The 16,220-nt window shown below is 56.6% G+C and overlaps 2 protein-coding genes across 2 annotated transcripts; one reads left to right on the top strand and one right to left on the bottom strand.

Annotated features, from left to right (window-relative positions):
• Positions 1-1,919: 1,919 nt before the first annotated feature.
• On the bottom strand, positions 1,920-6,051 carry VOLCADRAFT_119886 (uncharacterized protein; the record flags this gene model as incomplete). The annotated part of the gene is made up of 6 exons (XM_002958131.1): positions 1,920-3,278; positions 3,753-3,863; positions 4,292-4,431; positions 4,780-4,929; positions 5,443-5,733; positions 6,033-6,051. 6 exons carry the CDS (start codon positions 6,049-6,051, stop codon positions 1,920-1,922), a joined length of 2,070 nt encoding a protein of 689 aa, XP_002958177.1.
• Positions 6,052-6,441: 390 nt separating this feature from the next.
• On the top strand, positions 6,442-15,777 carry VOLCADRAFT_119887 (uncharacterized protein; the record flags this gene model as incomplete). The annotated part of the gene is made up of 13 exons (XM_002958111.1): positions 6,442-6,536; positions 6,972-7,110; positions 7,906-8,106; positions 8,620-8,775; positions 9,398-9,475; positions 10,535-10,648; positions 11,952-12,000; positions 12,513-12,628; positions 13,010-13,148; positions 14,015-14,109; positions 14,574-14,768; positions 15,275-15,439; positions 15,724-15,777. 13 exons carry the CDS (start codon positions 6,442-6,444, stop codon positions 15,775-15,777), a joined length of 1,596 nt encoding a protein of 531 aa, XP_002958157.1.
• Between the last annotated feature and the right edge of the window lie 443 nt (positions 15,778-16,220).

Below are 16,220 nucleotides of genomic sequence, written 5' to 3' on the forward strand. Positions count from 1 at the left end.
GGCCTCAGCCACCTTTAGAGAATAGTTGAGCCCCCGATCCGTGTACGGCACAGACACACACACTTTACACACACATACACATATCACGCCCTCCCCCCTTCCCCCGCCCACATGCACACGGGCACTAGCAGGCCGCTCACCTTGCGACCGCCAAGGGACCTGTCGTACACCCACTTGCCGCCGGCTTGGCCGCGGCGGGGCCCCGCCGTCAGCCACGTCAGTAGCCGACCTCGGTACGCCGCCGCCAGCGCCACCAGGATGCAAGACCAGACCACGAGAGGGGCGAAGTCCGTACCCCGGAATATGAGCTTGAAGGGCAGGCCACCGGTACGAGCTGCCTCCTGCTCACGAAGCATAATCTGTACGGCATGAAGTACGGCAAGTTCGTTACGCAGTCATGGTCGAGCAGGGGAAGCTTCGAAAATTTTAAGGAAAAGCTTCAGGTTTTTTTTATTTCAGCACTGTCCGTATTTTTGTCGTATTTCTTTGGGGTGGGGTGGGGGGCGCCTCGGGAGAAAGGGGGAAAGGGGGAAAGGGGGGGAATGCGGCGGCTCTGAACGAGCCCTACATCGCATGACCTGATCTCCCCCGGGTTGTGGGTTTTTCCTACGTATGCAGGCATGCAGTATGTACGTGAGTCTGTACGGCTCAGAATGACCAGGCCAAACGCACACACGCCAAACACGCCAAACAAACAACACGCCACCGAGCAGCACGCACCTCCTGCGCACGCCGCTTCAGCGCCTCCTCCTCCATCCGAATACGTCGCTGGTCAGCCTGCGCACGGCCAAAGGGGAAAAAACTTAAGACCATCCCTGTAATCTGGACTGTTAAGCGAACCAGCCAAACTCAATCGAACTCAGTCAAAGCCAGTCAAAATCAGTCAAACCCAGGTCAAACAGGCACGGGGGACATGCATGGGAGGCAGCGGGGGGGCCAGGAAGGAAGGAAGGAAGGAAGACGAAACACGCGCAAGCGGATACAGCGCGCACCTCTCTTAGCTCCGCCAGTCGCAACTTCTCCACTCGGGCTTCTTCCTGCCGTCGCTCACGCATGCCCTCTTGCTCCTGCAGGCGAGATGATGGGCCGATGCTGGATGACGGCAGGTCGTAACGCAAGCAGCAACAAAAAGCGCAAGGAAACATTCTACTCCGCATTCATAAACTGTCACACGTAAGCAGGTCTGTGACGGTCGTTTGCGCTTTGCGATAACAAAGCACAGAGAGGACGAAACATTTCCCCGGCTCTTTGTTGTAAGGCTTTGGAAATGACCTGGCTGTCCCTACAATCACCTCTATTGCTCTAACCTTACCTCTACAAGTTCCTCTGCCCATGTATCCGTGAAGCGCTCCCCCATGCGACGGAAATGTCTGCGAGGCTTCCATGGCCGGTCCTCCGCTCTTGCAGCGCTACTACTGAAAGCAATGTGATAAACAAGAGCCGTTGCTGCTAATAATTTTGAAGCCTTGCCCAATTGAAAAATTTGCAGCTTTGGAGAGGCTGAATCCTCATTGCTGTCGGCGGAACGGCCGCTTCCACAGGGTCCATCGCTGACATGCTCAGGATAGGAAGCTCGCACCACCCAAGAGAGCTTTCGCCTCCCAAAGGTTGAATGAACGCATTTCGAACGCTGCGGCAGCAGCTGGCTTGTTCCAGCCATCTCTAATAGCTTGCTCTTCGTGGCCTAACCCTCACTATGTCACGTGTGCATTTGTGTTATAGCATCATATTCGACTGACTCATTGGTTTGGCATGCAAGTATACAGCTTACACCGCCGTACGTCCTTTCAACTACCCTCCAAATTCCGACTACGAAAGACGCTTTTGCCGGCCACATCTTCCGGCCGTAAACAAGCGCTTTCATTTCCACACCTCCATTTATTAAAGCCTCACGCGCCGCACACCACGCGCGCAAAACATTACTCCTCTATTTCGCCATCCAAGTCGATCTCATTGTCGTCTCGTGCAACCGCAGCTCCCCCGCCGGGCCCAGCCTCTCCCACCCGCGCCCCAGACCCGAGCACCATCCCGTACCCTGCTCCCCCTGGAACTCCCCTCCCCCCCCAATCTCCTGTTCCCCCTCCACCCGTTTTACCCCTTAATCCAGCGCCGTCACCCCTCCACCCGCAATCCCAATGGCTTCCTACAGCCGTCGTCGCAGCCGCCGCCGCCGCCGCCGCCAGCTCCCCGTCCATATCGCCGCCATCCGTATCCCCAAGCTCTATCTCGTTTTCATCGTGCGCCACCTCCTCCCTGCCGCCAGCCGCCAGCACCGACAGCGACGACACTGCTGCCGCCGCCGCCGCCGGTGGTGACGACGTCCCGGACCTAAAACGCTTACCCGGCCCAACTCCTCCAGACCCAACTCCTCCAACTATCGTGGAACTGGCTCCGAAACCAAGCGCAACCGCAGTCGCGCCTACGGCACCATTGGCGCCGTCACTGGCGGCGCCGCCAGCCTCGCCGCTCATTACCGGCTCCACACGCTGGCGCTTCGGAGCCGGAGCCTTCAGAGGGTTGTCGCTGGCCCTGCCCCCACCCAGGTCGAGAGACCCCGTCGTACTGGGCGGCACCAGGCAGCCTCCTGGCGGCGACGGCGCCGGCTGGGCCCCTGCCCCTGACGCAGCAGCGACAGCAGTAGCAGCAGCAGCAGCTGCTGCCTTCACTTGGGCGGCAGGTATTGCCGCGTGCCCCGACACCACCTGCCGCGTCAGTGTGTGTGGCTGTACAGAGGTCCCTGTCGTACGTGGCGTGGCCCCAGCCGCCACCACCGCCGCCACCGTCGCCGGCGGGCCGTGCTGCACCGCCCCGGCCCCGGCGCTGCCAGCGACCCGACTCGGCGGCGGCGCCGCCGCCGCCGCAGCGGCCGTCGACCGACCCGTAGCTGCAGGGCCATTCGCCGACGGTGACGGGGCACTCTGCCGGGACGAGTGTACGGCGACAATGGGGCCGCTACCGCTGGCCCCGTTCCTTTCTGTACTCGCGGCTCCCGGCGCCTGTTGCTGTTGCTGCTGTCGTGGCTGGGCTTCCAGTTGTTGCTGCTGCTGCTGCCGTACTGGCGCCTGTTGCTGTGCTGGCTGTTGCGGTTGCATCCGCCGCCCCGGCGGCGGCGGCGGCGGCTGTGACGGCGGTGCCAGCATGGGTGGCGGCGGGTAGGCCTCCGCTCCCTCGTGGGGCAGCGCCACGATGAAGACGGGGTACTCGATTATCGTCCGAGAGGAAATCTGGCTGGACAGGGGCTTGGAGGTGTCGATAGGAAAGTAGGCGGGCTGGTTGGCCTGCGGGGGGGGAAAAAGGTAGACCGGGGGGAATAGATCGGGGGATAGATACGCCTTCCGCTGCCCTGTCTGTCTGTCTTTCTGTCTGTTTGTCTGTGTGGGTTTGCTGTCTGTCTGTTGAAGGGGGGACGAGGGAAAAAGCTGAGCTACAGCCTTAACGGTGCAGATGTCCTCAGCACGTGATCTGCCACACGTCAGCTCCGCCACCATGGCGACACGCCGAGAGCAGGGGGGTAAGACGGACCGCTGACAGAGAGCAGGGGGGGGGTAAGATTTGTTGCCATTACGACTGGATAACACCCCCTCTCACCTCCCTTGCCACAGTTGCCCTTACCACGCCAACTAAAACCCCCGGAAGGAAAATGACGCCAATAAGCACCTCCGTTTAAAAAAACAAGCAACACCACACACACACACATCCGCACCTACAGACAGACAGACAGACAGGCGGATAGGCACACAACACATTCTCACCGGCGTTTTCTCCTTGCGCATGAACACGCGCAGCTGTGCTAGTCCTGCTTTAGCGTAGGCCCTCAGGGGGATGTAGTGGGGAGCCGGGTGGCGGAGATGCGCGGAGAGGACCTGCGGAGGGTGGGGGCGGAGGTGGGGGGTGGGGGCGGAGGTGGGGGACAGGATCCCGACAACGGTTCGTTCAACCACCATCTTCCCATACCGTCGAGCGCGAGAGAGGAAGGAGCGGGAGTTGGCTTGGCAGGAGGGGCGGGGGAGAAAGACGAACCACGAGCGAGTGAAGCTGATGCCAAGGAGGGAAGACTGCTGCGGCAGGTGTACAGGAAGGCATAACTAACCAATCGGCGGTTGTGAAGAAGCGCTCCTCACGTGGAGAGGGGGCGGGGAGAGAGGCGAAACACCACACGGTGACGGCACTAACCCTGCTCAGCTCCGTCATGATTTCCCCCCTTCCCGTCGCATCTCGTGGTGTCACACGAACCCAAATGTGTGTACGAACATAGGTACATATGTACATACGTACATACATTCGGACGTACCTCCCCAATAACCGAGTGTTCATCCACTCGCTCGTCCACACATTCTATCCCCACAGCGGGGAAACGCCACTCCACCCGCCACCACATCGTACGATTGCGCGCGTCGTACCGGGTCGTGTTGGCTCTCCGCTTGGCCATACCTGCCGTACAGAGCAGAGGGTTGAGGGGTAGGATGCGGGCGGGGGAGCTCTGCATCGTACGCGTGTTCGTCTGTATGTTAGCCAGTCAAAAAATGGCGCGCCAGGGATACAAGCCTCTGATCTTTTCCCATGCTATACACATACACGCGCATCCATTTCCTACATACATAGAAACATCCATTCATCCCTACATTCATTCTGTCAAGCATTCATTCGTCTCGATCTCCCGCCGCTCACCCCCTCCATTCACCAAACCCACACGACCGCGCCCGCCGCCTACCCCACCACTACCTACCTACCTACCTGCCTACCTACCTACCCTACCCACCGAACCCAGCCACCACTCACCAGGTGACATGAGCAGCAATTTGACACTCCGCCAGGACGCCTGGTACACCAGGGAGGCGAGGGGGGGCGGCAGCTGGGGCTTGGGGGCGGGGGGCCGACATCGGCGAGCCACGTCATCAGCTCGGCCGATCTCCTCGAGAAGACGAAAATCTGGCCAGGGGGGCCAGGGGGTCAGGGGGCAGGGGCAGTTTAGGGCAGAGAGCAGGTCCTCCGATGGGGCAGCCATGTAGCGGAGCGGGGCGAAGAGGTAAATGGAAGAGAGGGGGGGACATGGAGGACATGGACGAGCACTAGCGGCGGCGGCGGCGGCAGTGCGGGAGGCCAGGCAGCCAAGTGATAGGTGAACGCTGTGGACGAGGGGTCGGAAGAGAGGTGCCGCCGTACCAACAAGACCCCCAAATCCGACTTTTGAGGAAATTATTTTAAATAATTAATCAATCTTGGTTACCTGAAGCTTCTCTACATCAAAACACGGTTCCGACGTACCGCCACACCCCGTGTTGCATGTTTCATTTTTGCACCAGGCCACGTAGGAATAACACAGCGCAGATAACGGCTTAAATCTAAAGTCCATTTCTCCACTACATACATACATATATAATAATAATAATATAATGAGGCACCAGCAAACTTAAGTCTGAGAAATCCCCCAAGGCTCCTCACCGGAGAGTAGCGCTCCATCGTCAAAATCCTGCATGGATACGAATGCCGTACGGTCCCGCTGCCCGCTACAGCCGCTAGCTGCTTTATGCGCCCGTACGCATTCCAAGCTACAGCTGCGACGCTGACAGCCCGGGCAGCGGTACTTGGAGGGGGCTGCTCCGCATTGCTCGCAAAGTGGTGGCGGCGGCTCGTTCCGGGGTTGTTGCTGCTGCTCATCCTCTGCGTCCACGCCAGCTTCGCCTTTGCCTTTGGTTTTGGACGCCGGCTCGGAACTGGAATCAGATTTGGAGCCTTTGGATATTGGAATGGTTGAGACAGGGTGTCGTTGTTGGGTAGGAGGTGGACAGCATCGACAGCAGCAGGCATGGATGTGCACGGATGGGGTGCGCGGGGCAGGGGAACGGAGGGGCGGTGGTAAGAGTGAGGACGACCGGCGAAGGCTGAGTATGTGTGCCGCTAAGGGCCCATTAGTTCTTTAGCGTACGGGAAGCTCGTTGCTGTGGCCAGTCCATTCAAGGCGTGGCGGCTGCCGAAACAGGCCGCCGTGACGGGGAAAGTAACCATACAAAGGAATTGTCAATCGCACTTACCAAGAGCCATGGCGTCCATAACTGAAAGCAGGCGCTTCCCCGGTCCTTCGCAGTTTTTGCAGACACGCGAAGCAGCGGTTAATGCCAAGACGCTTTCATACGCGACAGCAACATACTTGACATCATACAGTAGCCCTTTTAAAACCAAGAACCTACTTGTAACATAGAATTCATGTCGCGACCGGAGCTTCACGTTCCTTGCTGAAGTCTCGTACAGAGTCCGGTAGGAGTCATTGCGTTGGTCAAGGCTAGCATTATAACAGCGGTCCACATGCTGCACACAGTTGATGGTTCTGAGATGACTCTTTTATCATATATTACAGCGCAATACATCGCTTGAGGTGGATCAAGTCGTGCATCATTTCGTAGGAGACATTGTGCAGGCATTCCGTGACGCTTTGCAGCAAAGATGCTCAAGCTAGACATAACGCCAAGTAACGCAATGCAGTTATCCACCACTTGCCGACCTAGACTTGGTACGTCTCGCCTGGCGTGCGCGACCAGGTGCGGCAGAGATTTGCGTCCCCCCTCCAGAGCGGTTACCTTAACAACGCAGCACCTGAGGACAACCAAATGACCATCACAATTTGAAACCTGGACAGATTGTCTCTACCCCCAACAAACAACGCTCACTCTTGCTGTCGGTCCAAGAGTGCAACATCCTGACCCGCTGACCCTACTTCACGCACACGCACAGGGGACCTTGTCCCTTAGTCCCCATCAAATCCTCCCCGCGCTTCCTCAGCATCTTCTCTTACATCCTCCGATCCGCTTTCTATTTTCAGCTTTGGAGCGCTCTTGACAACCTCGACATTTCCGTCCTTTCTCGCTCCCATACCTTTGCCCATTCCTTGCATGGAAAAGCACAGATCCCTGCCGCTTTGGCTTCTTGGCCCCGGTAACCTCCCAAACGCCCCTTTTGAAAAAAACGTCCTCCAGGCGATTTTCGGCCGCGGAGGTCCCGCTACGGCTCCAGCAGCAAAACCCCCCCAGGGAGCGGCATTCACTGTCCCCGACAGCCAAACATGTCCGGCCTGGCTGGCGGTTGGTAGTTGCAGCTGGCGAGGAGCCGGGGCAGGTACGGCATCTGGTTTGCTGCCTAGCTCTGAGCCTTCAGGTCGCTAAAGTCCGAACCTAGCACTGGACGTCTCGTATCGGGTCGGGTCTGTAACCCCCCAACTACCTGCAATATGGAAGAACGTGACATAGTCGTCCATACACCCCTATATGTTACCTACCTTTCAAGTGACGATACCTTTCAATTCAATCAGACCTGAGTCGCGTCTGGGTCAAATCTGATGAGTCGTGATTTGGGTCGGCGTTTCCGTAGGGTATTTGTTTCGGATATTTTGGCTGTGATATAATACAGTTCTTCTATCGCACCAGGTAAAACCTGCGCTAAGCTGATCTGCTTCACTTCATATCTTAAGCCGATCTGGGTCAACCCGTCCTGAAGTCGACCTGGGTCGCTGTCTTTCACCCTCACCCACCACGAATATTAAGGGGGGGAAGGTCATATTGCGCCAGCACGGAGGCCATCTGGGTCGCTGCACGATCTGCTGACCACCCAACTCCCCCCTTCTTCCCCCTTCCCCCCTTCTTGCCCTGGCAGCAGCTTCACTCGTTCGTGGTTCGTCTTCCCCCCTCCCTCCCCCCACACACCCTTCCCTCTTTTTTCGACAGTTTTGACCGTTGGCTTCTTGCATGGTACGGTTCCCTCCCTTTTCCGAGCGGCGCCCCTCTCTCTCCCTCCTGCGCGCACACACACGCACACACACACACACATGCCGCATAGCTCTCCCACCCCCCACGCCGTCCCAGACATAACCCCCCTCTCCCCCCCACGCCCACGCCAACACCCACGTCCCCGCAGCAGCAGGAGGCAGTACCCGACAAGGCTGCTGCTCCTCCTTCTTCTCCTCCGAGCACTGTGGGCACTGCGGGAGGGGCAGCGAGGGGCAGCGGGAACGGGAACGGGAACGGGAGCGGGGAGTCTTCTGGCGGAGGTCCTCGGGGGACTTTGGAAGAGCTTCAGTTCCGCGTGGACGACGAGGTCGGCGTCAAGATGCCCAAGGTGGGGGGGGGCCCGGAGTGTATGCATGTGTGTGTGCGCGTGCGTGTGTGTCTGTATGTGTGTGTTGGGGGTTCATTTACACTCAAGAAGGCATGTAAAGGGTCAATCGTCCTGATGATCCTAACACGACCGAAACACCAACCGGGGGGAAAGGGGGGGGGTAACGGGGGAACAGACGAGCCACGAGCGAGTGAAGGTGATGCCAAGGAAAGACTGATGCGCTAGAAGTAAGTAAAAGAAGGCATACGGGGGAGGGGGAGGAGGCTAACCGGGAAGGGTGGTGGGGGAAAAGAGACGGGTCGGGAAAGCGGTCAGGCCAAAGAAGGAAAGCGAGCGGACTGGGACGGCCCGCGCAACTGCACCTTGGGGTGGAGGGGAACCCCCTGGCCGCGCTGGCCGCCTCCTTGACCCCTTAACGCCTTCTTCAACACCCACCTCCACCCCATCACACTCCTCATCTCCACCTCCACGTCAGCATCATTCTCGTTATCGCTATCGTCCTTTGCCGTACAGGACGTGATTGACAAGCTCAAGACGTCCGTGTTTGGGTTTGACACGTTCTGGGTAACGTCGGTGGACAACTACGGTCACGACGGCGTCGTTTTCAAGGGCAACGTCCGCGGCCGCGATCCGGCAGTGTCGTACCAGAAAATGCGGGATAGACTGCAGGTAAAACCGCATTGGCATGGGGCTTTCTTTTCCCCCCAACCCCCGAACCCTGTTGTTTTTATATATGTGTTTCTTTTTTACCTTGCAAATTATGCGTTGTTTTCTGCACACCGCACCGAATCTGGGGGTTTCATTTTTTTCTCCAAGTGCACATACATACGTACATATGTACATATGTACATACACACCGCGCCAGGCCACTTGCCCGCATGAGCGGTTTTACGGCGGTTCATCACATTGGCAGTCATGACCCTTGGGTTCTTGCATATATATTTCTTCCTCCTCCCTCACCGCTATGTGCGCCAGTACGGAATACGACAGTACGGCGATTTTGTGTTTGGGTTATGGAAGGGCCCTCAGCTTCGTCTCTAGCCCAAAGCCTCGTATCGTCTTCGCCAGCTTATGGGAAGGGCCCTATGATGTTTGGGTCGACTTCATTTCCCTCTGTCTATTTTCCCTGTTTTCATTTCCTCCTAGTCCCTACTGCTACTCCGCTTAGAGCCCTGATCCTTTGTTTGTAATTCTTTATCAGTTTATGTTTAATAAACATGTTTTCTTTAATAAACAGGTTTTGTTTAATAAACAGTTTGTGTTTTAAAAAAGGCCCCAAACCGGTCCGCAGGCGGCTTTCTCCGGGGCGTATCAGCTTTTTCTCTTGGAGGACAAGGACGAGAAACCCACTGTAGTCGTACTGCCGCAGGTGCGAGTTGGGAGTTTGGAGTTTGGGGCTTTGAGAGGCGGTTGCTGGGAGTTGGGAGCTCAGTGGCGGTTGGGCGGGTGCTCCACAGATTTCTTTTCCGGAGGCTTTCAGCGCGTCGTGAACAGTCTGTTGGTCTGCAATGAAGTAGTGGGGCTTCTTCTTTGCGGAAGGGGAAGGGGAAGGGGAAAAAGGGGAGGGGAGGGGAAGGAAAGGGGAGGGAAATGGAAGGGGAAAGGGGAGGGGAAAGGGGAGGGGAAGGGGGAGGGGAAGGGGGAGGGGAAGGGGGAGGGGAAGGGCCATCTTTGGAGACACATTCTCACGCACTCTCACAGGTAGTTGCCCTAAGTTTCAGTGCCTCTGGGGGGGGTATTCGCGGCCCTGCTATGGCCACGTAACAGCGCCTAATGCGGACGACCCAGTTGACGCTGACACCTTGCGCCGTATTTACTCGCACATTTACTCCTGTGTTTCACCGCCGCCCTTGCTGGTCGTACAACGCGGCGCGCCGACCCGTCGCCGTCGTCGTATTACCATCCTAACTGCCCTAACTAATTATAACCACACCATAACCGCTGCCGGGTCCCCCGCTTTCCGTTGCGGGGTCATCGCACATGCACACGTATGTTTGTATGTATGTGTACCTTCAGGGCCGCGGCTTGGACACCCAAATCAGCCGATTTACGGAGGTACGACATGGGATACTTGGTTGGGTGGTGTCCTTTAGTGGCTGGGCGGTAGCTGCCGTGGTGGTGCGTTCTCGTTGTTCCTTTCGTCTCCCTCCCTACCTCTGGGAACCAGGGCTGGGCTTCCGTTTAGACGCAGCAACATCATCATCATCATCATCATCATCATTATGGTGGATGGATGGGTCCCGTTCCGCCGGCACACACGTGCGGTGTCTCCATTTCGCTCTCCAGCTTTTGTCCATCTACCCATCCATCCATTCATCCGTACAGACAGACATGCAGACAGACATGCAGACAGACATGCAGACAGACATGCAGACAGACAGACATGCAGACGTACGTGTATCTTAAAGTTCTCATTCTTTGTGTGCAGATTTGGCTGGCTTCGTTGTTCGCCCTTGCCACCACGGTGACGAGCTTCAACGCCGCGGGGGCGCCCCTCCTGGAGTTCTTCATCGCGCCCTTCTCGACCGCCATCACACAGCAGGTGCGGTGGTGTTGGTGTTGCCCCCAAGGGGCTGGGCCGCGCGGGAGAAGGGAGCGCGGGGGGGGAGAAGATGTCGCATGATGCCTGGAAACGCTGCGTGTGTTTTTTTCAAAGCGGCCACGCGGCCGCCTGTGACTATGATGACAATCACCTTCATATGACCCTATAGGCGCTGCCGTCCGCTCGGAGTCCAAAACAGGCAACATGCATGTAAAATATATATGTAGATATAGTATATATGTATATATGTATAAATATGTACATATATATATTATACACGTCAATGTGTATGTATTTTGAAGTGTGGGGGTGTGGATATAGGAGGGCGTCTTCCTAACTTGGGCCTGTTGAAGGCGAGTCCGTAACAGAGGGGAAAATGCAGTGTTTTATGAGTAGGGTTGTGCCGGCATTAGAACATTAGAACTAATATTAGAAAAAATATAATTAGAATCTAATAAGAATTTTAGAAGACCCCGTTTAGAACGTATTAGAACATCCTAATGTCGTACGGACATTAGAACGGCCGGAAAGCCGTAGCTTTAAGGCGCATCAGCGGTTCTACTGCGTGCATTTTACACGAAAATGTCAGATAGAGGTGCGGGGCCATCAAAGCCACCCCTTCCTCCCGGGAAGGCGGAAGCATCAGGGCCAATGTACAAGTATGGCAACAAGGAACTTGATGCAAAAGCGTATGCAGAAGCTCTGACCTCCGCAAAGAAGAAGGGTCTTGCAGCTTATTGGACACCAGATTAGCCCTTCCTCTCTGTGTTTTTGCATTCCCCTTAGCGAGCAAACACTCCCCCGGCAGTTATGTGGTGATTCTGTGCAAGTAGGGACTTAAAAGGACAGGTTTGGCGGCGTTCTTGGTTGTTTCCGTAGCAAGTCTGGCGTGGGTTTGGCTGGTAGGTACCCTCCCCAGGCACCCGACCGGAGTAAATTTAATTGGAAATGCGTGCGGTTACATCTGTGATGGCCTATACAAAATTTCAGGTTCAACGGACCCCTCCCTGAAAAGTTGTCGAGCGTCTTCTATTATTAGATCCTAATTTCTAATTAGAACTAATATTAGAATTAGATTAGAACGGAAAACATTCTAATGTCAGGAACAACCCTATTTATGAGTGTGTTGATGTTAAGGAGCGGCAGTACGTCAAGTAGTAATACAGCCATATGATGCATCTCCGGTTGCCCCCTACCTGGGCACGGCATGTGCCGACGTACATTTGGTTGACGTAGTACGTCTTGCTGTACGATATCGTCACCACATCCTCAAAATTTTTTCAATTTTGTCCGATATCGATAGGACTTCGTGGATGCTCTCCCTGGAGTTTTGGCCTTCTTCTTCGCGCTGGGTGAGAAAGGGCGTGTGAGGTTGTGGGCGTGTCTGTCTGTATGTCCGAGGAGTTAGTTGAAGCAGTTGCATGATCGCTTTGACTCGTACGGCAGTTGGGCAGTTCTGGCTGGACGTGCTGCCGGGTTTGAGCCTTTGCTTGCTACGTCATACGGTTCCACTAATAGCTGGCTAATCCACCCTCGCCCACTCCTGCCCACTCCTAACAGCTCTTACCCACTCCCACACATACCCATCCACCCACGCACACACACATACCCACCCGTCCACCCGCCCCCTCTTATCCGCCCACCCACCCAACCATCTTTCCCCCTCCTCTCCTCCCTTTCCCTCGTTCGTGGTTCGTCTTTCCCCCCTCCCCCCTCCTTCAAGAACGCCTACTGGTCAGTTCTGCTTCTTGTACACTCTTTCCTTGGCATTACCTTCACTCGCTCGTGGTCCGTCTTTTCCCCCCTTCCCCTATCCGCTCGTGGTTCGTCTTACCCCCATCCGCCCATCCTTTCAACCGCGCAGGCTCTCACGACTTCGGGCACTACCAGGCCGCTCGACGACATGGCCTGGAGCTGTACCTGCCCTTCTACCTGCCAGCAGGCTTCGGACTGTTGGGCAGCTTTGGAAGCATCACCCGGGTGAGAGCGGTAGTGCGATAGTGTGATTTTCTTTCCTCTCCTCCCTGGCTGCCCAACCCCCTCACCACCACCCCCTGCGGTCGCCACCTTCAAGAACGCCTTTTGGTCAGTTCTACGTCAGATACACTCTTGCCCTGGCAGCAGCTTCACTCGTTCACGTGGTTCGTCTTTCCCCGCCTGCGGTGCCGACCCCATTAGTCATATCCACAGGACTCCTAATTGCAGTTCGGGTGCTTGGGACGTCGGCAGTCGACTCTCATCACGTCCTGCAACATATAATAACATGTAATATATATAATGTGCAAAATAATCCCCACCACCACCCCGGGCAGCACCTTCACTCCTTCGTGGTTCGTCTTTCCCCCCCCCCCTTGGGCGCAGGTACGGAATTTCGTACCGAGCCGTGAGGCCCTTCTGGACCTGGCCGTGTCGGGGCCTCTGCTGGGCAGCGCGGTGTCCGGCGCCATGCTGCTGCTAGGGCTCGTGCTCACTCGTGCTGCGGCGGGTATCGGCACAGTGGGTGAGTGTCCCCGGGGGGGGAGGAGGGGGCCCGCTGGGGCTGAAGTGTGTGTGTGTGCGGGGGGGAGGGTTCGAGCTTCCGATCCGTGGAGGTCATCAGGTCTTCTGACCCGTGGGTCTGTTCCAAGGAAGGGCGGAAACGAATCTGGTTTGTGCTGCGTTGGGCGGGGCGTGGGCGTGTGCTATGGCCCCCCGTGTGGCTTCCGGTATCTGCCTGCCTTCCTGCCTGCCTGCCTGCCTCTGCCTGGCCTTTCAGTATTTTGTTGGTGTTCTTGTCCCCGGATCCAGTCGGCATCCTCTTCGTGGGGTCACGTCCGAACTGGCGGTTCTTCCTTTATTGCTTCAGCCCCTCCCGCTCTCCCTCCCTCCCTCCCTCCCTCCCTCCCTCCCTGGCGTATCGGTCTATCCTCCTTGGCATTAGCTTCACTCGTTCGTGGTGGTTTGTCTTCCGCCCCCTCCTTTGTCCTTTCCTCCCACTCTCCCTCCTTCCTTCCCACTCCCGCCCTCTCTCCCATGGACGGCTGGAGTTGGTCCTTTACCTTGTGCATGTGAAGCCCCTCTCCGCCCTCCTTCGACTTACTTTTCCGCCGCCTCTACACCTACCTTTACTTCTTTACGGCTTGGCATTACTGCTTTTCTTCTGCGCTTATTTTAGCTTGGCGGCTAGGTAGGTAGTTTTCCGACATCTTCTTCACTACGTCATCCCGAGGTCGCCGCCTTCAAGAACGCCTTTTGGTCAGTTCTACGTCTGGTACACTCTTGCCCTGGCAGCAGCTTCACTCGTTCGTAGTTCGTCTTTCCCTCCTCCCCCTCTTTTCCGTCCCGCGGTGCACTATCCCCCGCTCTCACTGCCTCTTCCCCCTCCAGGTGTCGACACCGCCGCCCTGGCTGACAGTACTTTGGTGGCGCTCTTGGCGGGGCTGTTCGTGGGGCCGGAGGGACTGGCACAACCCGTGACTGAGGTGAGGGGGGAAGAGGAGGAGGCGGGAAAAGGGGGGAGGAAGAAGAGGGGAAAAGGAGGAGGAGGAGGAGGAGGAGGAGGGGAAATGGGAGGGAGGAGGGAGGAGAGGCAATGGGAGGAGGAGGGAAAATAGGAGGAGGGGGCGAAGTGAGAGGAGGATTTGTAAAAGCGGGGAGGAAGGAGGAGGTTGAATGTAGCGCCGGTTTCGTCGAACTCGCCTGTGGGAGCATTCCAAAGGTCGACGCGTCACCGTGTCAAAGGCCGTAGACCGGTGCAAAGAACTTCTTAGGATTTTTTGTTTTAAATTCCGGGATAATATATTTTTGTTCCCAACCACTCCCGCTCTGTGGCAGTTATTCCGTTGTTTTTTTGGTTGTTTGTTGCAGGTGGTTTCTCCCGCATTTTCCCGCCCCTTTCATAGCCGCCATGGAATACTCCTCTCAATCTCTCTCAAACCCCGCACAGGTTAATTTCCTTGTCCTGGCGGGCTGGGCAGGACTCATCGCGAACGCCCTAAACCTTATTCCCGCCGGGGAACTGGACGGCGCCAAGATGGTGTTGGGCTGCTGGGGCCGCCGTACAGCCTCTGCCGTATCGGTGTTTACGACAGGAGCTCTGGGGTTTTCTGCAATAACAGGAAACGCACTGTCATTTTACTGGGTGAGTGAGTGAGTGGGAGGTGAGGTGAGGTGAGGTGAGGTGAGGTAGGTAGGGGTGCTGGGTGGGGTTGAGATGGTGGTGGTGGTGGGGAAGGTGTTTTGGGGGGTTGGGAGAGAGAGGTGGTTTTGATACTGCTGTGTCATATGACTGTGTGTGCGTCGTCTGATAGATACTGCTGCCCCGCAGGAAGAACTGCAAGGCGTGCGCAGTGTTTACCTTGGCTTATTCCTCGTATTGCTGACTCATAGAGTACGAGCTGATCCAAGCTTCCCGCGTCGGGCGGGGGGGAAGGGGAAGAGGGGGAGAGCTTCCACCGCACGACACCTAACCGTGCTTGAAGGGATGTCAGCCCCATTCTCTGCGCACATCGTGATCTCTTTCTCCCTCTTGTCTCTCTGTCGTCCTACGTCTCTACGAACCGTCCCCCAAGTTCTCCCCCAAGTTTGCCAAGGTGTGTGGCTCTCTCGTCCTACGTGTGTGGCTTCGTTTGTGGCATATACATACAGGTGCTGCTGCTTCTGTTTCTGCAACGCGGCCCCATAAGCCCCTGCTGCGAGGAGCTCTCCGTGCCCAAGAACGAGTTCAACCGCAAGGCGGCGCTGGCGCTCTTGGGGTTCTCGTTGCTGGTGCTGGTGCCCTTTCCCATCGAGCTGGCGTATGCCATGATGCAGGTGGTGGAGGCGGCCGCCAATGTTGACGGTTGCGAGGGAGGACACTGTCCGGGGATATTTAGATCGCATGGTCCGGTTTGAATTGGCTCTATTTATTTATTTATTTATTTATTTACCTATTTATTTATTTATTTATTTATTTATAATCCTTATATGTGTTACGCAGTGCTCCTAAATTACCTGGTTATAGCCACCTGCTTCCGTTCAGTTCCCTCCAACTCCTCCCACCGCCCACTTTCCCAGACTTACTCCTGACCTACGCCTACCCTTTCTCCGCTTTGCAGGTGCAACAGCCGGGCTTCATTGTACCGGACTCCTTCCCAACCGACCTGCTCTGAGCGGGACTCGTACCCCGGCCCACTACCGGCACCGAACTGACGGCGCGATGGCGCGGGTGTCCGATTTGCGTCCAAAATTGTTGTCTTTTGTCTATGAAGATGTGCATATGATTTGAATTACGTGGCATGGCGATGTGGGGAAAGGCATGGCGGTGGCGCGATTAGTAAGGTGGCCGCGGCCCCAGAGGTTGTTCTTCAGAAAGTAGGAGGGCCGCGAAGAGAAGAAGAAGGGCCACGAAAAGATCTACAGCGCTCCACTCCGTGTGCATGGAGAGGTAGGTGGTCCGGAGCGGCAATGGCGACGAGCTGCTACTTACAACCCATGTGTCGGAAGGGGGGGGTGGAGCTGAGTCTGGTCCTTCTATCTCGCTCGCTGGGTTGCATGGGCCATATGGGCGGGGAAGACGAACCACAGACGATTGTTGCTGGTACCAAAAATGGGC

The sequence above is a fragment of the Volvox carteri genome (assembly GCF_000143455.1).
Source record: "Volvox carteri f. nagariensis unplaced genomic scaffold VOLCAscaffold_86, whole genome shotgun sequence".
NCBI classification, from domain to species: Eukaryota; Viridiplantae; Chlorophyta; class Chlorophyceae; order Chlamydomonadales; family Volvocaceae; genus Volvox; species Volvox carteri.